We start from the raw sequence: 25,745 nt of genomic DNA on the forward strand, positions 1-25,745 counted from the left end.
GACGCAAGTAAGTGTAACGGCGCCGCGCGGCACCGCCCCCAACGGGGGCTAGTAGTCCACGAGTGGGTTGTGACGGTGCTCTGGCTGGGGTGTCGGAGACCGCGCGCGGTAGAGCATGGCTGTCGCCTCACCGGCAGTCACGTTGCCGGCCGTCGTGGGGGAGCTCCTGAGCGAGATGGCCGCGGCGGTGCGGGACGGCGCGCGAAGTGAGGCCCGGAGGCGGGTGGCTGAACGGCGGGTCGTGGGCGGGCCCCGTCCGGCCGGGAGGCGGGAGGCGGCGATCCCTCAGGGCGCGGCGTTCGGGTCCTCGACCCCGCGCTCCCCTCCGTTTCTCCGTGTGCTCGTTTCCCGTGTGGTTCTGTCTCCAACTCCCCTGGTTAGTAAAAAATGAAAAAAAAAAAGGGAGGAGTAAGAGGGGGAGAAGATGAGGTGGGCGAGGGGAGAAAAGAGATAAGCTAAATCTGCCCGGGGATCGGTGTGGTGATTCTGTGCGCCCCCCATCGGGTAGTGGGCGGCCCAGGGGAGAACCGGGGGCCTGGAGGGCGGAAGGGACGGGAGCCTGCAGGGGCTCATAGGCAAAATTTTAAGTTGTTAAACGTGACGATACTCTTTTTCTCATGATCTTAGGTTAATTTTAATCCTCTCATACACTTTCTTTGGCAAAAAAATATTTTAGGGCCACAAAACCCAAATGCACAAGCAGTGACTGGGATAAGTCTGACTTTCGTGAGAGTATCTTTTTCCCCTCCGACCGGCAGAGCCCGCTCTGTGACCGTGCTCACCGAAACCACCGCGAGGACCTCAGGACACAGTACGAAGAGGATGCTTGCGATCAAATGCATAGGCTAATTAGAACTACTCAACTGGTGTAAAAATGGACAGTTAATAAATAGCAAAGTCGGGCTCAATTGCCATTACTTATTCACTACAGCAGGTTTTTAAAAAAAATTTTTTTTAGCGTACTGATTTTAGAGAAAGAGGGGAAGGGGAAGAGAGAGAAAGAATATCAATTTGCTCCCCTTATTGATGCATCCGTTGGTTGATTCTTGTATGTGCCCTGAGGGGGATCGAACCCGAAAGCTTGGAGCATTGGGAGGATGCTCTAAACGGCCAGGGCTTATGGACTGCACTGTTTTTAAAGAATTGAGAAGAGTAAGCCAATCTTTTTTTCTCATTTCAGTTAAAATTAAGGACATATGTATATGCTTAGAAGATTAGGCCAGCCAGGTATTCACGTTCTGATCCCAAAAAGGGCAAGGAAAAAGTCAGTCTGTTGTCAGCCCAAACCGTGGTTACCAGACGGGGGCTCTGTGTCCGCAGTGTTTGTCCAGCACTGTGGCAGATTGGAAGACCGACCCTGGTGCTGACAGCTCAGACAGATGGACCACCACCACTGTTGTGTTTATTTTCAGCAGAACTGTTTTCTACTACGTAAAGATCTTTGTGCTAGATAGTCATACACTCTTCCTGACCGCCATTTTTCAGTGGTAATTTTTTAGAGCAAGATTCTGAGTAATTTGTATGATAATATAAACACAACTGAGCCATGTAGGAAGCTGTGATTACTTTTCCTTCCCTGTGTAACTTTGCATTTTACCTGGAGTTACAGCTGCCGTAGTTGTGTATATGTGCTTGTTTGGCTGTCTCTGTATCCCTAGTTCAACCACAAATTCATCGTCAGTGTTCTAAATCTATGTTCAAGATGCTCAGCTGAATGAGAGGTTTGATCAGTCTCGTTTTCTGTGGAAGTTGCTCTGATAGGGGCACTGGCTGCTCCCCAGCTGCCTCTTGAGATCTCCCTCCACTATTTTTATCATGGGAATTCCCATCACCAATGTTGAACCTTGTATTTCTACAACTTTCTTTTTCTTGGTTTGCTACTTTATTTTATAGAACTCATACTGTAGTAACTTCCTGGAGAAAAATAAGAGATGTGCTTTTTGATAATTTACATGTCTGAGAAAAGTTCTTTTTCTATCCTCACACTGAATTGATAGGCGAAGTATTGAATTTTATGTTGGAAATAATATTTCTTCAGGCTTCTGAAAGTATTAGTTTGTCAACTTCTAGCTTCTTAAACTTACTTTCAAAGAGTCTTATTTTAGCCCCCCTGCTTCACCCCCACCTCCAGAGGTATCTGGTGCCACCAATTTCTGAGAGTTTGGGGGCGGGGGAAGATAGTAGATTCTGGAGGGTAAATCAGATTGTTGCTTGGTTCTCATCATTGCTAGTATAAGATTCACTTTTGTCAGGTCTTGTAAATTATTTTCCAACATGTAGGTATCTGTGGGGGTTTATGCTTTTTATTTTATTTTTTTAAGATTTTATTTATTTATTTTTACAGAGAGGGGAAGGGAAGGAGAAGGAGGGAGAGGAACATCAATGTGCAAGAGGTACATCCATTGGTTGCCTCTCGCACACCCCCAATTGGAGACTCGGCTTGGCAGTCCAGGCCTGTGCCCTGAATGGGAATCCAACCAGCAACCTCTCAGTTCCAAGACTGGTGCTCAATCCACTGAGTCATACCAGGCAGGGCGGGAGTTTATGCTTTTTAAAAAAAAGTCTTATTTAGTGGAATATTGGGAAGGAGTACAATTAGATACATAGGCTCAATTCACCATCTTACACGAAAGTCTTTTTGGTTATAGTCTTTTTAAGATTTTAAAAAATTTTTTTATTCATTGATTTTAGAGAGAGAGAGGAAGGGGAAGAGAGAAAGAGAGAGATTTGTTGTTCCACTTGTCTGTGCATTCACTGGTGGTTTATCGTGTGTGCCCCGACTAGATACTGAGTGCACAACCTTGATGTATCAGGATGACGCTCTAACCTACTGAGCTTCCCGGGCAGGGCTCTTCTTAAGATTTGTATGTTTGCAGTCAATGGTTATGTTTGCAGTCAGTGATTAACTTTCTTTCCATCCCTGTTTTACAGTTCCTGATGAGCATCTATTATCGTAAGTATATATCCTGTTATATGTGGGGTTTTTTAGTCATTAATGTGTCTTAAAAGTAAAATCCTTTTTACAGCAATTCTTGATTTTTAAAAATATTCTTACTAAACTAGGAACAATATTTTCTTGACATGATTATTAGAAACCTGTTTCAAGTGAACAGCCAAAACCATGTTTGATTGTGCATGGCATTCCTACACTGTTTTGTGTAACATTGTTCTAGAAGTGTAGCTGTTACAAGAAATTAGAAGTATACCTAACTGCAACTAAAGATAGTTGTCCTATTTATAGGTGATACAACTTTTTTAAACCAAGAGAATGAAGTTATTTTTTAATAAAGAAATTAAAAACGTTTTTGCTTCATACACAAAGTTCAAAAATAGAATTACATTCTCAATAGCAACAAAAAAGTGAAAGTTACCTAGGAATAAAGAGCATTCCATTGCATATATACACTTATATTTAAAAGTCTACAAGAATATACACCAGCCTATACTAGTAATTATCATAGCAGAAATGAAGGAGGTAGGATTTAGAGAAGGGCTTTAACCTTTTGTCTGTTATTTTAAATCGTTTTTACAAAGATTATGTTTTAAAGAACCCATATGATCTCACACAGAATTATCCATAGATAATCCCCTATGTTTTTTCTAATAATACATTATTCAGGAAAAATTACTACTTTTAAAACAAAGAGCAGGCAAATAATAAAAGAATGCACATTACCAAAAACTCTGGGGGGAAATGTAAATTTGGGTGGTCATAAAAATAAAATTAAACTGGCTACCACAAAGGAGATGTTGGTCAGAATGTTCCAGATGTTGGCTAGAGCATGGAGAAAAGGATAACTGATACCCTGGCAATAGGAGTGTACTTTGGAAGGTAAGCTGGCAATAGGCAGTAGGAGCTATTCTGTCCTGGCTGCTGTGTCTCAGTGGCCTGAGTGTCAGCCTGGGAACCTAGGTGTCATCAGTTTGATTCCCAGTTAGGGTATGCGCCTGGGTTGCAGGCCAGGTCCTCAGTGGGGGGCTCACGAGAGGCCACCACACATTGATGTTTCTCTCCCTCTCTTCCTCCCACTCTGTCTAAAAATAAATAAAAAGCTTGTTAAAAACACGCATATTCTTTGACCCAGAATTCTGTTCATAAAAATGTGTGCCAAAGAAGTAATCGTAGATGTCCATAAAGATTTTGCAGTGAACATATTCTCCCATGTTGTTTATGGTAGCGAAAAAACAAACAACCATGAAAACAGTCTTAATTCAGATTAGATTTAATTAAACTATCCAAAATAGAGTTTGGGAAAAATAAAAGTAATTCATCTTTACAGTGGAATTCTTTGTAACTGTTAAAAGTGATAGGGAAAAATATTGTATTCAAGAGATTCTTACAGTGTATTACAAGGTGGATAAGGCAGGTTGAAAACTTTTTGTTAGATCCATTTTTAAAGTTAATTGTAATTACCTCTGATAAAGTTATCACCAAGTTTTTTTGTCCATAAATAATCTCCATATGTTCAATGTAAAAAGTTGAAGAACTCTTCCCATTCTGATAGTTTATTGTATAAAGAGACTAGTTTGTTGGAAGTCTTAGTAGTTCTTTCTCTGTGTCAAATCATATGGGTTCTTTAAAGCACTTAACTTTTCAGTTTTGATTTATCCCAACCATTTGATTTTCCAGTTTATAAAAATAATCCATACTTGTTAAAAAAAAAAAAAAGTCCTCGGAAAATAAAGGAAACATGAAAGGTATCAACGGTCTTACCAGCCAGTGATAATCATTGTTACATTTTGGTTTATTATCTTCTCGGGGTTTTTTAGTTTTATTTTGAGGTAATCATAATTTTTTTTTAGAATTTTTTAAATATATTTATTGATTATGCTATTACAGTTGTCCCATTTGCCCCCCCACTCCACTCCATCCTGCCCACCCCCTCCCTCCCACATTCCCCCCCTATAGTTCATGTCCATGGGTCATACCTATAAGTTCTTTGGCTTCTACATTTCCTACACTATTTTTACCCTCCCCCTGTCTATTTTCCACCTATCATCTATGCTACTTATTCTCTGTACCTTTCCCCCCCTCTCCCGCTCCCACTCCCCTATTGACACCCCTCCATTTGATTTCTATCTCTATGGTTCTGTTCCTGTTCTAGTTGTTTGCCTAGTTTGCTCTTGTTTTTGTTTTAGCTGTGGTCGTTAATAACTGTGAGTTTGCTGTCATTTTTACTGTTCCTATTTTTGATCTTCTTTTTCTTAGGTAACTCCCTTTAACATTTCATATAATAAGGGCTTGGTGATGATGAACTTCTTTAACTTGACCTTATCTGAGAAGCACTTTATCTTCCCTTCCATTCTAAATGATAGCTTTGCTGGATACAGTAATCGTGGATATAGGTCCTTGCGTTTAATCTTGGGTAATGTAATCATGATGTGCCTTGGTGTGTTCCTCCTTGGGTCCAGCTTCTTTGGGACACCCTGAGCTTCCAGGACTTCCCAGAATTCTATTTCCCTTGCCATATTAGGGAAGTTCTCCTTCATTATTTGTTCAAATAAGTTTTCAATTTTTTGTTCTTCCTCTTCTCCTTCTGGCACCCCTATAATTCGGATGTTGGAACGTTTAGAGATGTCCTGGAGGTTCCTATGCCTCTCCTCATTTTTCCGAGTTCTTGTTTCTTCATTCTTTTCTGGTTGGATGTTTCTTTCTTCCTTCTGGTCCAGACCCTTGATTTGAGTCCCAGTTTCCTTTGCATTACTATTGGTTCCCTGTACAATTTCCTTTGTTTCTCTTAGCATAGGCTTCATTTTTTCATCTGTTTTTCGAACAGATTCAACCAAGTCTGTGAGCATCTTGATAACCAGTGTTTTGAACTGTGCATCCGATAGGTTGGCTATCTCTTCCTTGCTTAGTTGTATTTTTTCTGGAACTTTGAAGTGTTCTGTCATTTGGGCCTTTGTGTGTGTGTGTGTGTGTGTGTGTGTGTCTTGGCTGGTCTGTTACTTTAAGGGGCGGAGCCTTAGGTGTTCACTGGGGCGGGGTAAGGCTGGTCGCTGTGCAGTGACGCTGTACGTGGGGGAGGGGCCGAGAGGGAGCAGTGGGCCCTGCCTCACTCTTCTCCGGATTTCAATCTTTCACTCCAATACCCACAGTCAAACTGGGCCCCTCTGGTGCTGGTTCCCCAGTGGGCGGGCCTGTGCACACTCCAGGCCCCCGTGGGTCTCTCCAACGACCTCTCCCGTGAGGCTGGGAGTCTCTCCTGCTCCTGCCCCAACCCCCAGGGGCGCTTTCAATCAGAGGTTTGAGGCTTTATTTCCCGGAGCTGGAGCCCTGGGTTGCGCAGTCTGCTTCGCTCCCCACCGTTCGCCCGGTTTATCTGTGCGCGAATGTGGGGCCCTGGGGTGCTACCCACTGCTCTGCCTGCCCTGCTCTCCGCCACTCTGAGTCCGGCCCTCTCGGTTTATCTGCGCAAATGTAAGGTTGCAGGGTCTGCTAGTGCTCGGACTGCCTGCCCCGTTTGTCCCACACTCCGCCAGTCTCAGTCCCCCCACAGCAACGTGAGTCCTCTCCACCTGTGCCCGTCTCCGCCCCTCCTACCGGTCTAGATGAATGTTTATTTTGTATTTCCTCGGTGTCGGACCCCCTTGCCGTTCGATTTTGTCAGTTCTGGTTGTGCGAGGAGACTCAGTGTGTCTACCTACGCCACCATCTTGGTTCCCCATCCATAAAGTGATCGGTAATCATAATTTTTTAAAGAAAAATTAATATCAAGAGTTTCTAAATTTACAATTTTGTGTCTGACCTTACTCATCTAACATAAGAATTTTCCCACATTTTTTTGATAGATCATTAACAGCTGAATGGCCTTTATTACTAGTCAAAAAGTACAAATTTAACACCCATCAGATGGTCAAACATGAAAAAGTCTAATACTGATGTTGGTGATGATGTGGAGAAAATAGAACTCTCTCACAGTGCTGGTGGGAATGCTGTTTCCACTGTGGACAGATGCTGTCAACACCTGTTGAAATTGAAAAATGTACATATCCTAAGACCTAGCAATTCTGCTTTTACTTTAACCAGGAAAAATTCTCATATGTGTGTACTAAGGGACAGGCACAGCGATAATTATTATTTATATTAGAGTAAAATGGAAACAATCAGAATGCCCATCGGTAGAGTTCTTAAACTCTACTTTAGTTCTTAAACTAAAGAATATGTACCTACTACTTTTATATATACAATAGAACATTATTCACAAGTTAATTTAAATATATATACACACACACACGTATATATCAGTATGCATCATTTTCTAAAGCAGGTTGAGTAGGGAAAAAATTACCAAAAAGCCTACAATACACTTTTGTTTTAAAACTTATAAAACAATACCATATGTATAATGTGTGTGTAACCATAAATATACACATGTACTAAATATAATAAAAATACAAGGACATTAATAGGAAGGAAACCAACAAATGCTTGTGGTTGTCTCAGGAATGAAGGAAGGTTCCAGAAGAATAGGAAGCACTATGAGGCATAAAAGGGGCTTCTTTATTTGTAAATAACATGTTAACATTTATTTTGGGGGATTGATTGCATAGGGTTTTGCTATATTATCTTTTTTCCCAAACTAAAATGAATTAAATTTTTTAAAAGTGTTGCTGGTGATCCTTTGGGTCAAGTTACAGAAGTGAGTTTGAGAGTCAGGCAGTCTAACGTGAAACCTTTCTATTTCCCAGGCTGAAGTTTGTCTTTGGCTCATCAGCCCTCCAGGCCTTGGACCTTGTTGACCGACAGTCCATCACTTTAATCTCATCGCCCAGTGGGCGGCGTGTTTACCAGGTAGAAATCTAGAGGTGGGGGAATCTCAGCAGGAACCCCTTGGGGCAAAATGTTTCCAAAAATCTCTGTGGAAGCTGGTGACCAGCCTTAAGTATTTCCTGCACTGTTGAAAAGCATTTGACCCAACTTAGTAAAATTAGTGTGTTAGTAATTAAGATACCATAGGTATGCCTTGTTAACTCTGCACAGTAGCACTGTATAGAACTGCCAGTGGTGTGGAGGGGCTCTTTTCTCCATCTAACGGACTGCAGTTGACTTCCGATTTGCCATTGTTTGATAATAGAGGTACTTTCCCAACACCTCCCCACCAAAAATGTGCTGACATCTTCATCTTGTTCATCATCTCTTGCTTACAAGCAAAAACCAAAATGTATTTTTGAGGTCCTTCCATATGCTCATATTCATCAGAAATGATCTTTTAAAATTGTTTTCAGGGTATATTTACTAAGGGTCAAACTGCACTGAATGTAGTCTACTTGGACCTGAATTTTGCTCTATGTCCAGAACAGGGGTGTCAAACTCATTTTCACCGAGGGCCAAGTCAGCCTCGAGGTTGCCTTCAAAAGTCCAAGTGTAATTTGAGGACTGTATAAATGTAACTACTCCTTAACTAGGGGCAAGGAGCTCAGCACTGCCGCTGGGTAGAAGCAAGGTGGCAGGCAGGATTCGGCCCTCGGGCCTTGTGTTTGCCACCTGTGCTCTAGAGTCTAGGGTTTAACACAGGTGGATTTGTAGAGTAACAGCCTCTTATCAGGCTCTGAATTACTTTCCTGTGCTTTTTTCCATTCTCCTCAAAAGCCCAGCAATGGATCTTCCAGGAAACTGAGATGCAGAAAAGTAAACTAATAGTCACAGCCGGCAGATGGGATTTGTAACTGCTATCCCACACTGCTGGTCTTTGTATCAACAGTGGGCCAGACACGAGCCCAACCCCACAACACCCCAGTTTAGCTACAGGAGACGATGGTAAATGCAGCTGGGATTGAAGGACGAGAATACTGTGAATAAAATAAAAATACTTTTATTTTCCAATATTTTATGCCTGGCTTGGAAGGGGTTAAAAAGATGTCAACTCTTATATATGTAATTCAGGCCTTGATGAAGACCAGGAAGGGGGAAGTAATTCAGTGTTTGGATTCTGACTTATTTCCATTGAACTTCTTAGAGCTGAGACCCTGTCAGTTAATGATTTGTGAGTGATTGACTTGAGGGAAGCCTGATTGGGCAATAGGAGCCTTGGCTTAGTGAATTAACTTGCCATCCCACATTGTAGCATAATGTAGCTGACCTGGCAAAATTTTCATGCATTTCTTCATTAAGGATAATGGGGTAATTAGTGTTGAATGCTGCAGTTAGAACTTTTGCATTGTATTTACTTAAAAGAGGCTGCATATTAGAATTTTCTCCTGGTGAATTTATAGATTAATAATCAGAGCTATTAAGTAATGTTTATACATGAGGAGGTATTTTCATTTTCTTTCCTTTTTTTCCTTTTTTTTAAAGGGCAGTGCTATTTTTATTCAACATTCTCTTATGAAAAAAATAACCAGAATGTGCGTGCAGAACTAGGAAGGATCCCTGCCTGCTGGGTTTCTGTGTGAATCACAGCCTCCTGCCCCCAGCCCTGCAGAGCCCCCTCCCCACATTAAACAGCAGGCTCAGGTCAGGTCTTCTGACATCGGGCACATTGCCCTGCTGCTACATCTTCAACAGTCCAGACTGCTCTGGAAACTTCCACCCAGCTGCCTGGGAAGATAGTGAACATAGGTGACTGGACAAAGAGTGGGCCTCCCTGGAAGTGGTTGGGGGAACTCTTTCCCTCCACACTCCTGGCTGTCCCTGGGCCAGCAAGGTTCCCAAGGAGGCCTGAATGATCCCCAAGTGGGAGCCAAGGCAGAGAGGAGCAAGGCTGTGGCAGCAGGAGGGGGTACCAGATTTTGTTCCTAAGATCTTAGAGGCTGGGAGAGGGCACCTGGAGAGGCTCAGGCATGCTCTGTGGGGCTAGGCTGTCAGCATGGGAGTGGGCAGGGGTGGCGGCCTGCCAGGGGCCAGCACTGGGCTCCGGAGACGCCAGCAGAGGGGCCAAGAGGTCACTAGCAGTGTCCATTGTTGAGGCCCAGCCTCCAGTAAACTCCTCACAGAGGCAGATAATTAGCTTCGCAAAGACTCCAGCTTTTCCACCACCAGAGACCCAGGGAGAGATGGGAGCCCAGTGAAGAAAATGGCACCCTACCCCTGCCTCTCCCCTCTGTGCAGGTGCACTGTCAGGCAGTCGTGGCTGAGCAGGAGTCACGGGGGCATGCCCTGCATTGAACCCTTTAGCACCCTAAAGAGAGGAGCCATGCAGGACCAGCTGATGAAGGTCTGTGGCCTCTGCAGGTCCCTCCACTGACCTAGCAGGTGTCTGCCCTTCCACGTGGCTGTCCTAGCCCCCTCTGCCATTCTCAAGAGGCAGGGCTGAATCGCTATCCTGTAGTTGCTCAGGCCAGAGGCCTGGCCTTTGGGGGTGATGGGGACAAACATGGGAATGTGAAGGGATGCTAAAAACTAGTGGGACTATGAGCAATGTCCCCAGCAGGGTCTGAGAACCCCCCCCAAGACCCACTCAGGACCCTTCTCTGAAGGCCTGGCATGTGGGAGGTGATCGTCGTGTGTCTGCTGAGCCGGTGGGTATTAGGGAACCAGAGGCAGCCCCAGAATGCTCTGGAAAAGTCTAGAACCACTCCCTCCAGCTGGGCAGTGACATAGCATCCCCACAGAGTCCAAGATGGGTGGGGATCATGAGGGTTGGCACTGAATCCAAGCCCATGCTGGCACTGGATATCTGTATCTCCCCCCCGCCGACCCCCAGTTGGCTCCTGTGAGGCAGAAAGGAGCCTTTAAAGCCACCATAGGAAGGACAGCCTCCTCTGGGCAAAAGAGCCAGGGGGCATGGGCTCCGTGTCTGCTGGGCCAAGTCTGGATTTTCCAAGCTAATGGGGGTGAAGATGTACGGCCTCCCAGTTTCTAGCCACAGTTTCCCACTATGTAACTTACACTTGGACTGAGCTTTCTCAGGGCCCCTCTCACTCAAAGGCCTCAGGTTTCAGGATTCTAAGTGGCTCCACAAGGGCTGGGGTGATGGGCCATGCTCACTGCGGTATCCCTGGGGCCCAGCATGGGCCTGGCGTGGAGGAGGGCTCTGGCTTCCAGGGTCATCCTCTGCTTGGAATTTTACCTCCTCCTTTCCAGGACCCCTGCTCCCCCCCCCCCCCCCCACACACACACTGGGGGTTTGGTGATGCCCACATGGAATTGCCTCCCTGGGCAAACACTGCATCCTGGACATAGCCAGGGTGGCCAAGAGGAGCTAGCACAGCCTTGGCTGGAATCTGTGATTAGATGTTGATTAAAAAGCTAAAAGGAGCCCTGGCAGGTGTGGCTCAGTGGATTGAGTGCTGGCCTGCAAACCAAAGGGTCACCAATTCAATTCCCAGTCAGGGCACTTGCCTGGCTTTCAGGGCAGGCCCCCAGTTGGGGGTGTGTGAGAGGCAACCACACATTGATGTTTCTCTCCCTCCCTTCCCCTCTCTAAAAATGAATAAAAAATTTTTTTTAAAGAAAGCTAGAAGAAGCAGACAGTTCAAAAAGGGGCAGCTGGCACCCTGAGCAGGAACCCTGGTTCTGGCCCTCCCAGCCCTTGAAGTTCTGTGAGTTTGATCCCAGTGCCCACTGGATGTTATAAAGTGTCTGGATCAGATGCTGTGACCGGGAGCTCTACCCTGAAACCAGGGTTCTGTGGTGGAGACCAGGTAGGGGTTTGAGTAAACAGGACCTTTGGGGTGCCAGGTTGGGCTGGGCCAGGCCCTCATCTGCAGGTCTGGGTACAGCCCTCTTTGTACCTGGTCGAGTAATGCTCCTCCTCTAGCTCATAGAGGTTGATGACAATCTTGTCCCCCAGGGTGATGAGCTTCCAGTCAGTCATACTCCTGCAGCGCTGGCAGCGCTGTTCAGTGGCCTGGTTCACTGCATGGAAGTCATTCAGGATGAGGAACTGCTTGAGGTTGGACTTGAGCTTCACCAGGGACTTGCCAGCTCAGACCTCAGTGGTCCTGATGATCTTAGTGAAGTTGTGTGTGATGGACTTGATGTCATCCTTAAGCAGCTTGTTGTAAGACTGCAGCAGTATCTCCTTGCTCTGCGGCAGGGCTCTCTGCTGGGCTGTGGCGAGGCCTCCATTAGTGCAGAGAGCAGAGGTCTGGGGCCAGCGCTTTGTCCGCAGACCCTGGACAGGCGGGCACCTGGCCCAGATGGGGTGGGGGATGAACAAGCACCCCTGGGGAAGTCCCAGCTCCCTGATGCCTCTCCATGCCTCAGTATTTTCATTTTCTTTCCTTGTGTTTTTTATTTATTTATTTATTTATTATAGCTAAAATATCCTGAACAAGGACCTTTGAGTTTTTCCCATGTCTTTCAGTTTCAGATTTTTTTTGTCTCAGTTCCAATATCAGCATAACACTTGACCTGCCCAAGTGGACTTCCAGCTGTTCTCTAGTTCTGTTATCTAGTTATTAGTTAAAATCTTAAAGATTTTGTTTAAAATATTTCAGTTATTGTTGACTTTTTGTTCCTCCTAGGATACCATAACTTGTTTTTATCATTCACATCCTGCATTATATTACATTGCTTTATTCATCATGAAAATGATAACTTCCGCCCTGGTTGGTGTGGCTCAGTGGATTGAGTGCAGGCCTGCAAATCAAAGGATCACGGGTTTGATTTCCAGTCAGGGCACATGCCTGGGTTGCAGACCAGTCAGGTCCCCAGTAGGGGGCTTGTAAGAGGCAACCACCACACATTGATGTTTCCATCTTTCCCTCCCTTCTCTGTCTAAAAAGAGAAGAGTAAATAAAATCCTTTTAAAAAATGGTTAAGATGGCAAATTAAAAAAAAAATGCTAACTTCCTAGAATTATGGCTCTCCACTTGGATTTTGAATTAAATGAGGCTGTGGAAATCTTACATGCACCCTCAAATTAACCATAGTGGTTTCATTGTATTGTAATACAGTAAGAATGGCATAACGCAGAGGTCCTATGAGATGATAAAGTTGAGGCAGACGGTGCTGTGCCGCCCTGCTGGTTCTGTCCCACAGGTCAGCCTTCTCCCATCCTCACTGTCCTACAGGTACAATGGTCATTATGCAAAAGTCCCATTATGTTGTCACCTGAGTTGCTTTTCTATAAACTTTTTTTGGTTCACCTAGGAAGGGAGATGCATCAGTCAGGAGAGTCTACATTATGCAGTGGTAACAGTGACCCCCGAATTTCAGAGGTTTACAAAAACAAAGTTACATACGTCATCCGTGGTGCATGTCCGTTAAGAGTCCGTTGCAGTTCTGCTTTAAAACCTCTGTCTTCAGGGGCCCCCATTCGCAGAGAAGCCCCTTCCTATCTAGACCTTTGTGGATCTCAGCAGAGGGGAAAGATGATGTGGTATGCACCAGTTTTTAATGTTCTGCTTGGCTACTCACATTTTTCTGGCCAAAGCAGGTCACATAATCAGCCTGTAAGCAATGGGGCAGGAATGTATAATCCTCTTTCAGAGAGAGGCACCGAACATGGAGAACAATAGAGAATGCAGTTTCCTACTGTGATCGGCCCTGAGAGGCCTGGAACAGTCATAAAACTGTACTGTGCCCTGGCAGGGTGGTTCAGTGGGTTGGAGCGTCACCCCATACACCAAAAGGTTGCGGGCTTGATCCCTGGTCAGGGAACATACAGGAGGCAACCAATCAATGTCTCTCTCTCCCCCACTTTCTCTCTAAAATCAGTGAACATATCCTCAGGTGAGGGTTTTAAAAAATGTACTTTGAGTGGATGGCAGCTTAAGGTGGGTGGCCCTCCTTAGAACCTCACTGCAGCCACAGCAGACTTCCTCCAAGTGACATTCCTACAGGTCCAGTCATGGGCCTTGGTAGCCTCTTCCCTGCATGTTTCTTTTTTAAAAAGCTCTCCCCTTCCTGGGATATATTCCAGACTCTGAGTGGGAGGACTGGGAGCAATTTCTATAAGAGGTCATTTTTCTATTGAAGAGTAAAGGAATTAAATTAGATGGTCCCTAAGGTCAATTTCCAGTTCCGAACATTTCTAACTCAGATTTTTTCCTGGTTATTGGGTTCATTAGGTGTCCACTGCTAGATGAGGAAGGAGCAAATTCATAACTTGCTATCTCTTTATGGTATTTACTGCCTCAGGTACTTAAGCATTGTATTTTTAGTCTTAACCAACCTTTGAAAGGATCAGGCAAGGGAGGCTGTAGAATTTCTCCCCATCTCTGAGGCACTAGGCATTTATTTATTCAATATAATCCAGAGAGTACTCTGATAGTTTGAGGACCCATGATAAGAAGGAACCAGTGGACTAGTCGAATCAATGTGGAATTCCAGGGGCTTATGCCTGCTTAACTTTGTATCTAGAGAGACCAGGAGATGACTAAAGTCATTCATTGGCAATAATTTGGAAACCTAAGAATGGCACTGCTGGATGTTGATGGGTTTTCTTCCAGGATTAAGTGGAAAACAGTCTAATGCTCTTCCTTAAGTTTAGGTTTTTCCAAGACACACTAGGGAAATTCCTTCACCAATACTCAGTGGTGTGGGTGATATGTTTAAAACATCAGTGCCTTGAGAATGGAAATTATGTAAGATGCAGGGTTTTTTTGATACCTAATTTGTAACTAAGGCTGAAGTTTTTGAATGGGTATAATAGGCATTTTCTTACCCAGTCACTGGCCATTTCTGGTAATCTAGCAACCGCTGAGGAATTCTGCTGAGTGGGTCAGAAACCATAGTGAACGGCCACATTGTGAACCACCAGACAACTGGCAGAGGCACACTTGTGCAGCGTGATGCGTTGGTTAAGGCCTCACCTGTTGTATTTTTTGTGGAGGAGACAAAGGCAAGAATCCTGGGGGTGCTGGCATTGTAATCTTTTTCAAAATAAAAAAAGTCCTGCCCTTTTCATTTTAGGTTGCCATCTTGAGCCTAAAATTAATTAGAAAGCACTGTGGCAGATTCCTAAATGGCAGCTCATTGTAAAATAACCCTCGGGATGTTTCTGCTTCCCTTGGATACTAATTTTACATTCAAGTTTGGAAATTAACTTTAGGAATGAAGCACTCAACATTTTTGTTTTGGGCTGTTTTGTGATAGAGACTTAAACAAGTGAGTTCTCCAATAAGTCTGTCACAGATATATCATGTTTTCCCTACCGTCTTCTTTTTTTATGCCTCGATTGCCAACAAGGCTGTTTCTTTGGGGACTGGGCCTCTGCCTAGCCCCTCACATATCTCTATATTTTCCTTCCATCCTACTAGATGAATAGGCAGATCTGGGCTTGCCTCTTTCTGAGAACTCCATCCTGAGCAGCTGAGTCATCCATTTTGCAAGGTCCTGTATTCTCCCTGCTGCTCTCAGATGCTTTTCAAAGCCTTTTCCCATTTCCTTTAGAGACCTTTCTGTCTCTTTCCTTACCTTTCACCTGTTTTCATACTCTCTCAGGTGTGTGGTGGAAGCATTAGAAACCCGCACACATGCTGTGAGAAATACCGCATGGTAAGTAAGAAACACCCCAGTAAAGTGCAGATGAGGGAAGGGAGCACCCTGTGCCACCTCTTTATAGTATTCTCACAGAGTCAGCCCTTTGAATCACCAAGCAGAGGAACAAAATGTTTTGTGTGGACAGTTTAGCCTGAAACTCTCCTCAGTTTCACTGTATGAAGTCCTCAAAGGCAAAGCACTGAGACGGAGGAAAGCGTATACACACAGGGAAGTGGAGTTTCCACTTTTTTGTAAAAGAATACTGCAGTTCTTCCCAGTGCGACCTGCAGAGTAATGAGTCACCAAATCAATTCAAGGGAATGAGGCAGTTTCCAGCACACCTTTGGAAATTTGATCGCGTCTGTCCTTTTCTTTCTAGGTGCTTGGAAGTTCTGGTAAAATGTACACGTGCTTGACTTCCTGCCACTACTGCTCCTGTCCTGCTTTTGCCTTCTCAGTGCTACGGAAGAGTGACAGCCTGCTGGTAAGCGGGGGGCCCTGCCCACAGCATTCCAGTCAGGGCAGAAATTGTTGGCTCCTACTTCATGGTTTAACAGTTGTACAAAATGGGAACTTTACCGCATGTTGAAACAGATAGTTGTTTATTGTCCTTGACTTCAGTTAGTCATCTCTTTCGGGTTTACTCTCCCCAAATGCTATCATTTTTAGAAATACATCAACCCCAATTTTTTATTTAAAAGGTCATAGACAAGCCCCACCCAGTGTGGCTCACTTGGTTGGAGAGTTGTCCTCCAGACCAAGCGGTCATGGTTTCAGTTCCTGCCCAGGGTACATGATATGATAGGATTGTGGGTTCATTCCCTGGTTGGGGTGTGTACAAAAGGCACCTGATTGATGGTTCTCTCCCTCTCATTCTTCCTTCGCCTGTCTCTAAGAGCAGTAAGCATGTCCTTGGGTGAGGATAAAAATAAATAAATTAAATAAATAAATGGTCATAGATTAAGCATTGGGGAGGACAAGATAATCCCGAAAGGCTGGGAACTAATAAGTTTGCACTGGAGAACTAGATAGGCCAATAAAAATGTGAACTAAATGTGATGTTGGCAGCCTTGCACATCCCCAACTCCAGCCACGAGGTGTTCCCTGCCACTGCCTGTTAGACTGCCTGGCACGCCTTCGTGCTTGACTTTCACACAAGGCAGGAGGGCACGCTGACGCTTTTGCTGATTTCACAGCAGTCTAGAGCATCAAGTGGAGGAAAGGCCGTGCTGCTGTAGCTTCTTATCCCGAGGAGAAAGCACTGCCCACCTGAGAGCAGGCAGCTGTTTCCAAGTCTTGCCAAAGAAGAAAATTACAGCATCCATTCCATTCTTCCCATTTTTTTTACACTGTTAACTTCATTAAACATCTTGGGAATTGGGTGGCCAGTTGGGTATCCCATTGTATAAGAGGCCACATTCGTAGCTGATGTGCCATAGGTTTATTTCACCTGTCAGATGACATGATTAAACCAGGGCCCATTCAGTGTGTACAGTTGTGTGTCGTGTGATACAAGGTCCAGCTTGGAGCCCCTCCTCGGAGTGTGTATAGGCCAGTGTGTGTGAGGGCTCCACCACTCTCACCCCTCCACCCCATCCTGTCCCCCAGGAGTATAATGGTGGTGAAAGGGGTCAACTGCAGGCTCTGAGCACCTGGTTAAAACAGAGGCAAAGAGCTGTTCTTGTGGGTAGCTGCCATGTTTAAATGAGATAATCTCTGTAAAGCACCCAACCACACAGAACCTCAAGGAATGTTGCTAGTAATAGCTTTCTGAAGGCAAGGGGGAAAGAAACAGAACTGAGGACTAAAATGAGGAGCCTGTCTTGGTTATATTCCCTGTGCCAGGCTGTTTCCCAAAACAGTGAGCCAAGTAAGATTTCCTTTGTGCCCTCTGACTTCTAGAACGAGTACATCTGTCCCTCTTTATCTGCAGTTTTTAATCAGTGAGTTTGAGGCCCAGAATCTGTGTGCCCCACGCCTTCCCTGCTTGGTGTGATGGTAGTGAGAGGGCTTGGCTTGCCGGCCCTGCCGGTGTCCAGCAGGTCTGTGTGTTTTGTGTTCCAGTGCAAGCATCTCTTGGCAGTTTATCTCAGTCAGGTTATGGGGACCTGTCAGCAGCTTAGCGTCTCAGACAAGCAGTTGACTGACATATTGATGGAGAAGAAACAAGAAGCATAAAAGGTACAGATTGAGCATCATTATTTTTTAAAATAGAAGTCCCCAAAACAAGTGGATTTAACCTATCATATTTCCCAGGGAAGAGAGGTGAAATAGAGCTTCCATTGGGTTGGCTAAAAAGTTTGTTTGTTTTTTTCCATAAGATGGCTCGGGTAGCGCTTAGTTGTCTTTAACTTCATTCTAAACAATTTGGTTAGATTATATTGTGACAGCTGTGTTAACAGCATGCATTTAAAGAAAAAAATCAAAATTAGTGGATTTTTGTGTAGTCATTTTAATATTGAAGATGGAAGAAAATACACATTTTTGGCAGAGTATGCTTTATTATTTCAAGAAATGTGAAAAATGCCACTGAAATGCAGAAAAAGATTTCTGCTGCGTATGGAGAAGGTGCTGTGACTAATGAAACGTGTCAAAAGTGGTTTGTGAAGTTTCACGCTGGAGATTTTTTACTACACAATGCTCCATGGTCAGGTAGACCAGTTGAAGTTGATAGCGATGAAATGAAGACATTAATTGAGAGCAATTGACATTATACCACACAGGAGATAGCCGCCAACATACTCAAAATACCAAATCAATGAAGTTATCTATTGGTGAAAATGAAAAATGTGGCTTTTATTTTATGGAAAAAACTAAACAGGCTTTTGGTCTGTTTTTGCCTTCTGGAGTATAGAAGGCACTGTGGGTTGGAACCCAGGATTCGTGTATGGTTTGAAGCCCTTTACAAGTCTCCATGAAAAATCGGAACCAGTCTCTAACCTCCATGGATAAAAAAAATTTTTAGATGGAATCAAGCATTTTAGACTCAAAGCCTAATATATGTCTTGTTCACAACTAGATTCTTAAGTAACTGAAGTAGTAGTAATTTTTAAGAGGTTGAAAGGGTAGACAAAACTGAGTAGGATGAAATTCAAATGAATAAATGTTAGTACTCTACCTTGGGTTCAGAAAATTATTCTGCAGCAGTAACAGATCAGAGTAGAGATGTGACTAACCAGCAGTGATTATGAAAACACTTGCTGGGGTTCTGGTTTCAGAGCTTCAGGTTATGTGTGGTGTTGGTGCCAAACTAGTTTAAGGAGGCTGTTGGAAGAGCAGTAGCACCTAGACCAGGGGAAGTGCTGGTTTTACTCTGCGTGCATTTCTGAGCTGTATGTAACAAGCCAAATGAAGGAAGGGACTGCAATGGATGTCCTGGAGGAAGCTTTACTATGGATGTCTAGTCTGAAAAAGAAGAGGCAAAAGCGATACCAAGAGGAGTGTTAGAAGGTAGAAAATGGGACTTGTTTGGACCCTAAGAGAGTGCACAGGAGTTATAACATGAAAATGAGACAGACTTCAGCACAGGACAAGAACTCTTTAATAGGTAAAGCTGTCCATCCAGAATGAGATCACGGACGGGCAGGGATTTGCTATCTCTGTGAGGGTTCATAGACCTGCATTGTCTTTGCAGGGACTTGCAGAAGCAATTGAAGCCATGAACAGATGAAAAAGATGATTTCACAGCTCAGGAAACCCCCAACCCTGGGCCCCTGAAACAGGAGGTGCCAGTGAATGAATGCTGTGTGAAAAGGCCACAGGTGGCGCAGTGTTGTGTGGTTGGCAGAGCCTTTTGCTACAGTGAAGTTTGGCAGACAAAAGCTATCAAGACTTACGCTACTTGGGAAACTTGGGCTGGATAAATAGAAAGTACATACAGCCCTGGCTGGTGTTGCTCAGTGGGCTAAGCTCCAGCCTGCAAACCAAAGGGTTGTTGGTTCGATTCCTAGTCAGGGCACATGCCTGAGTTGCAGGCCAGGTCCCCAATAGGGGGTGTGTGAGAGGCAACCATACATTGATGTTTCTCTCTCTCTCTTGTTCCCTCCCTTCCCTCTCTGATGATAAATAAAACCTTTCAAAAAAAAAAAAATAAGGTACAGCTCTGTATGACAAACCAATGCAGTACCCTAAGCTTGTTTTCTTTTTAACTTTTATTTTATCTATCATACACAGTTGTGTGATTTTACTTAATAAAAATTTCACACTTTGAGATCCAGAAAATAGGTAAAGCTTGAAGTTGGGAGAGAAGTAAAATTCAGAACTCGCTCCAGGAGGGAGAAATGGAATCTGGTAGAAGAAGGGTCCCGTTTCTCTAGTTATTTAGGGTAGTTTGTTATACATGGAAAAGAATGTTACCAAAATTGTTATCTGATGATGTTCTACTTAAGAACTTATGAGAGTATCATTTCCCTCAATTGACATAGTAGTTTCTTGATTAATTTCACTGATCAAGAAACATGTATAAAGGACACATGGACAAAGCCAAAGGCGGGTAGGATGAGGGTGGAAGGTGAGGATGGGTGGGGCTGGGGTAGTGGTGGGAGAAAATGGAGACAACTGTACTTGAACAACAATAAATTTAAAAAATTTTAAAAACATTTATATTTAATTTTCCTGGTCTCCTTCCTAGAAATAAGTATATGTTTTTAGTTACATCCAACTTTTATTTTTCCATTGCCTTTAAGTTTAAAAAATGTTTGCATTATAATGTTTCACAGTGTTTCACAGTAAAATAGTTTCATTTTCTACCACGAGAGAGGCAGACTTTAAAAACAAAACAATGTTCTTTTACAATCCAGTCAAGCCATCAGTTTCATCTGCACAGTAAGAGCATATTTGTCAGCCCTACGGATAACACGTACATGTTAGTTAGGTATGTGGTAACTCCAGGGGAGTGCTCAGGAGAGGCAGCCCATGTGCTCCTGAGCCTTGCCTGTCTTTCACGATGAGAATCAGCCAGTCGTATCCTGTCCCTTGGTTTATTGTGAATTTGTACCTTCTTAAAGAGGACAGAGCCTAGGTCATAGGCCCATGTCAAGAGCAGGCTGTGCACCCCCCTGCCCATTCCCGCTCTTGAAGACATCTGTCTGGCAGAGAACATACCTGGAGATGATTTTGTGAAAAGTATAGCGGAAGTCTCGGTTCCTGTAGGCATAAACAATGGGATTGACCACTGAGTTGGCATGTGACAGGAGAATAGCCATGTTCATGGCCCACCTGGGCTTATTCTTAGCCTGAGCCGGCTGAAAAAGAGTGACACAGTTGATGGCGTGTACTGGTAGCCAGCACAAAGCAAAAATCCCAACGATCATGGCTAGGGACTTGGCGGCGTGGATCTCCCGCTGGAGGACGGTCTGTGAGTGGTCCATCTGCTCAGTGCGCTGGAGCTGCCTGCAGGCCACCATGAAGATCTTGATGTAGATCACTAGCATTATGAGCAGTGGGGGCAGGACACAGCCAAAGAAATTGAAATACACCATGTAGCTCATGGGGACCACATTCTCAAAGAGGCACTTCACAAAGCAGCAGCTTTCATTCATGGTGCTGTTTGGGGGCTTTGTGCAGTTGATGGCACTGTCTTTACTGTTCCACCCCAGGAAAGGGGTCAGTCCAATGCCAAAGGCGAGCACCCACAGGACAGCAATGACTCCTCTCGCTCGGATCCCTGTGACCAAACTCTTGTATCTGTTCAAAAGAACACCATGTGTTACTGTCAGTTTATGGTCTTCTGCGACCAAAGGCCAGCGTCCCTCCTCTGCTGCTGTTCCATGGCCTCATCTCCTAACAGCCTCTCAGGGTCATCCTTAAAGGGTGCCATGGCCTCTCTCAGTGCTAGATAGAGACACGTGAACAGGTATGAACAGCTTTGCTCTAAGAAGCTCAGTAAGACTGTCACTGCTGACTTAACTCACTTCTGTTTAGTGACAAATTATGGTCCAAGAGACCAAGTATAGAAGTCTCAGAGGGTATTTTCTGATTGCTCAGACACTGGCCTCTGAACCTAGACGTACTCTAAGGCCCTGTTGTAAGTGGCTGAGATGCTCCAGGGAGCAGGACACACAGAGACCCCTACTGACATTCTAGCAGGGGGAGACAGGCAATAATAAACAACAAATAGAGGTTAGTAAATTACATGGTATGATAGAAGAATATATGTGAGTATTTAAAAAAACAGAGTTAGGAAGATCAGAACCAGCAGGGACTGTAGTTTTAACCCTGCAGAGGTCACAGTTAAAAAAAATTACAGCGTAGGTCATGTGTATCCAAGAGATACATTCATTACTTAGTATGTGCTGAAATGTGAAAAATTGTTTTAAACTGCAAATTTGCATTTATTATACTTATATAATAAAACGATTATTTTCAGATACAATCTGGAAAGTATTAATGAAATATAAAAACAAAGAATAAAACTTTTTTTTCAAACAACAGAAACATGGATATTGCTAAAAAATACAACCAAAAAATGTCTTTAACGTTAACTAATCAGGATCTTCAGTAGTTGTCTCTGCACAAGGTTTGTAATAGTCATCACAGACAATACTGCTGCGCTCAAGGCATAAACACTTCACAACACTTGCGAAAATGTTTTGATGAGCGACTCATTTTGGATGCATAGCACCTAACAACATTTTTTTCTGCTTTGGGGGGGGGGCATCTCTGTGTCACCATTAGAATTTCTTTCAATTTGTGTTAGTCATGTACAAACATGTGGGTAGTCATGACCTTGAACCTATGCACCTGATACATGTACCGTATTTTTTGGACTATTAGACACACCTAGGTTTTACAGGAGGAAAATAGGAAGAAAAAACCCGCTCCAACGCTGCTCCCACCCCAGTGAACTGGGTAAGCTACATTTGGACTATAAGATGCACCCCCATTTTCCTCCCAAATTGGGGGGGTACATCTTATAGTCTGAAAAATATGGTAATAATATTTAAGAAAAGAGTTTGTATCTCTCAAATCAGCCACGACCTCTGCAGGGTTATAGATAGAGGTCAGTCAAAGGAGGCCCAGTGACAAGGTGACACCGGAACGAAAGCCTGAAGGAGTGAGGGCTGGCTCCTGGAGTCAGGCAGTGCTACCTGGTGCCTCTGGTCAGAAGAAACCCTTCTGGTCTCCCACAGATACACGAGGGGTCTGCCTGGGACTGTGGGAAGAATCATCCCCAAATACCTCTGTAAACTGTTGGAGAACGAGTTCTGGCAAAGTCCCTGTCTCTGCTAGCAGCAAAGTTGATACAAATTGGGAAATATCTTAGCAAATATTAATTTTTAAATATTTTAAACCATTAAATCTTATTTAAAATAAGTAGAAATCGGGATATACATTTTAGACATTTTGCTATAAACTAGGTCATATGTGGTTTATAGCAAAACTAAGTTTAGCTATTAATAACTTATTCATAATATGTATTCAATGTAATGTATTGAGAAAGTGAAATTAAATCTTTCACCTCAGAGGAAAATTTGGAAACAGTTTAATACACATGATCTTAAGACTTTGCCAGCAGGATAAAGTCCATACTTCCCAGCATTACCCACAGAGCCCTCCACACCCAGCGCCACACCCCTAGTGCCTGCCCTTCCTAACCAGTGGCTTCTCCTGGCTCTCGCTGCTCCGAACATTGTATAAAACACCTGCTCTTGTTTCTAGGGTCTCCTCCTCTTCTGGTCTCTTCTTGGGCTGAGGTGGCCACGCCCACTCTTTGGCCCCATACACTCTGTTTCAGAGCTTGTTTTATCTGTTTCATTTCTTCTCAATCAGAATGTCAGTCAACCTCTTAAGGACTAGGACCTTGTCGCTTTATATTGGTATTCCCCAGGACCTGGCTCAGTGCTTAGCACATAGTATATTTTTTAATAATATGGCCATTATGAATGCAGTCCTTATTTGTTATCTGGTATCTTATCAAACTGCTTTAAAACAAGATTCTGCGTATTGAGAATAACCTGATGCTGTGCCCTGGATGGGCAGGAGAAGTAACACCATTTACTGAGGAAGTTAACTAACTGACATCTGACCTCATAATTGGACGAGGAAGTGATCCTTAATCTCCTCTGCTCCCCGTCAGAGCAGCAGCCGGCAGGTCAGCCGTGGGAACTTTGCTACAGACAACCTGCTGGGCTTAGTGGCTCACTGTTTCTTGGCCAATAAATCCACCCATTTCCAAACCCTTTCTGCTTCCTTTCTCATTCAGGAATGGAAAGCCATTCCTTTAAAGAAAAATGTTACTCTTGGCCACTTCCTCAGCTGAGATGTGAAGAATGCAATTAGTCTCTGCAGGATAACAAGGGAGCCTCTGAAAGGCCAAGCACTTAGAATCAAAGGACTTCAGATCCAGGAGACAACCCATCAACAGCCCTGTGTTAATTCTTGTTTGCAGGACTCACCTGTCTTGAACTGAGTACAGCTGAATACAGGCTGACCCTGGGGGATGAATTCTATGTGGGGTGAGCAAATTCTCTTGTTGGTAACGGTTAGTGGTGGAGTTCTGAACAACTAAACCAAAGAAAGTCTGCCAGGATACTCCCAGGGAAGGTCTACTTTTTTTTTTTAATATTTCAGATATTTTTTATTTCTTCAAATTTGTTATCAGGCGTGACTGAAATAATAAATATAATTGAGTCCGACCATCACCATGGAAATGGCTTTAAGAGAAACCTGGTCAGATGATATTATTGCTTCCCATTTTCAACCAGTAAATAGTCGCCATCGATGAATAGACAGCCAACAACAGTCAAGAATGCTCAAGACATGTTACATAATACAACACGCCTGTTCACGGGGTTGGTGGGAGGAAGACTACGAGATAATTTATGTGAACTTCTTGATTCCGTCATACAAGACAAGCACCAAAGCATCACCCATGCCTCTGAGAACACTAGACTGTGCACCCTTGAAAAAAGCTCTGGCTCCTTCATCACGAGCAATTTCCCTCCAGCAGTCGAGCGTGCCCGTGTACATGATATCAGTTCCTTTGTGCCCTGCCTGCAGCATTGTGCGGCGACGAACAGTGTCAAACGGGTAAGAAGTCAACCCAGCCACTGCTGTGACGGACTGTGCAGTCGTCCAGCTGATGAAGATGTGAGTACTCTCGGGGTCTGGGAGCATTCCCTGTGCAGTGTCATAGATCCCGAAGTAGGCAGCAGGTAGATGATGATACCCTGCACGGACACATTAAAGCCTCGGCGCAGGCCCTTGGTCCCATCAGATCTGTAGATCTTAATCAGGCAGTCACCGAGGCCTTTGAATTCCCTTTCAGCTCCAGCTTTGCCCACATCAGCTGCTACACGGGTACGGGCAAAATCAAGAGGATACACAAAACACACAGAGGTGTCCCAGCAGCACCACCTGATGCCAGATTCCCTGCAAAGTAGTGCCAAAACTGGGTTCTCTTGTCCATCCCACCCAGGAAGATCGCCTTGTAATTATCTCTGAAGGCAAAGTTGAGAGCCTGGATGGGGAAGTATCTGATGACATTGGCCAGGTTGCCACGCCAGAAGGACAGGACTCCCTGCTCCTTGGGGACACGAACCACGCCGTCTGTAATGCCCTTGTATTGCTTATGTGCGGTGATTTGCTTGCTGGCATGCTGCACCTGCAGCAGCAGCTTGACCTGCTCCATGGGCACGACCGCTGTCTTGGAGATGGCCACGCCACTCCACCTGCCAGGAAGTCCTTGGCAAAGGACACAGCAGCATCTGTCAGGATGAAAGGAAAGAAGGAGCAGGAGAATGCAGGACTAGGTTGTAACCAGCTGGGACTCCGGGGCTCTAGGAGAAGGTCTACTTCTTGATAAAAGAAGAGATCCATGAGGAGAGTTCTTCCCCATGCCCTTCCTTCTCTGCCTTTTATGCTCTTACAAGAGGCTGTGATCCTGGAGCAACAGCATTCATTTTGTGACCAGGAAGGACAAGACTGAAGACAAAATGCCTGGCAGAGCAGAAGGAGGGTAAGGGCCCGGGTCAGTCCTTGATGACATCTTTGAACCATTTCACCAACCCTAGAGCCACCGTGGCTCCATATTCTAGTTCAAGACGTAAGTAAATATCTTGATCGCTTAAACCACTGTCACCTGCAGCTAAAAGTATACACCTACTAACTGGAAGGGACTTTTTCTCTCTCCTAGTGCCACCTCCCTTATTTTACAAATACGGAAACAAACAAGGAAACAAAGGTACAAAGTCTTTGAGTAGAAAAAGCAATATGAAATCTAAAGACCAAAGCTGAGCGAGGGCTCTCAGGCCTGTGTGCCTTGGACTACGTTATGCTGCTGCTTATTTTGCCCTTCTTTAAAAAGCAGCATTAGACACGAGTGCTCTGTACATAGGGGGGTCACGGTGGGCTTCCCACCACAGTTGAAAGC

The 25,745-nt window shown here is 44.4% G+C and overlaps 2 protein-coding genes and 2 pseudogenes across 5 annotated transcripts in view; 1 reads left to right on the plus strand and 3 right to left on the minus strand.

Annotated features, from left to right (window-relative positions):
- The first annotated feature begins 30 nt into the window (after positions 1-30).
- On the plus strand, positions 31-19,896 carry ZSWIM7 (zinc finger SWIM-type containing 7). Of its 4 annotated transcripts, none has more exons than XM_053910998.2 (8): positions 49-206; positions 677-1,152; positions 2,345-2,393; positions 2,932-2,953; positions 7,693-7,795; positions 15,753-15,857; positions 17,438-17,554; positions 19,008-19,893. In XM_053910998.2, exons 2-7 carry the CDS (start codon positions 1,027-1,029, stop codon positions 17,549-17,551), a joined length of 519 nt encoding a protein of 172 aa, XP_053766973.1. In that variant the 5' UTR covers positions 49-206; positions 677-1,026; the 3' UTR covers positions 17,552-17,554; positions 19,008-19,893. The 4 variants fall into 4 exon arrangements, with proteins under 4 accessions (XP_053766976.1, XP_053766975.1, XP_053766973.1 ...); XM_053910999.2 differs by having other exon boundaries at positions 759-1,152; XM_053911000.2 differs by lacking the exon at positions 17,438-17,554 and having other exon boundaries at positions 43-206; positions 19,008-19,896.
- Positions 9,778-13,136, minus strand: LOC112308670 (mediator of RNA polymerase II transcription subunit 22-like; annotated as a pseudogene).
- A 39-nt stretch (positions 19,897-19,935) lies between the features above and the next one.
- The window catches only part of ADORA2B (adenosine A2b receptor), a 34,488-nt gene continuing 28,678 nt past the window's right edge, over positions 19,936-25,745 (minus strand). Inside the window, exon 2 of the mRNA XM_053910997.1 lies at positions 19,936-21,058. Within this exon, the coding sequence (XP_053766972.1) occupies positions 20,395-21,058 (664 nt within the window). The 3' untranslated portion in view covers positions 19,936-20,394. The remainder of the gene's footprint in view (positions 21,059-25,745) is intronic.
- Positions 21,923-25,192, minus strand: LOC123480219 (ADP/ATP translocase 2 pseudogene; annotated as a pseudogene).

This window comes from Desmodus rotundus, chromosome 9 (assembly GCF_022682495.2).
Source record: "Desmodus rotundus isolate HL8 chromosome 9, HLdesRot8A.1, whole genome shotgun sequence".
NCBI classification, from domain to species: Eukaryota; Metazoa; Chordata; class Mammalia; order Chiroptera; family Phyllostomidae; genus Desmodus; species Desmodus rotundus.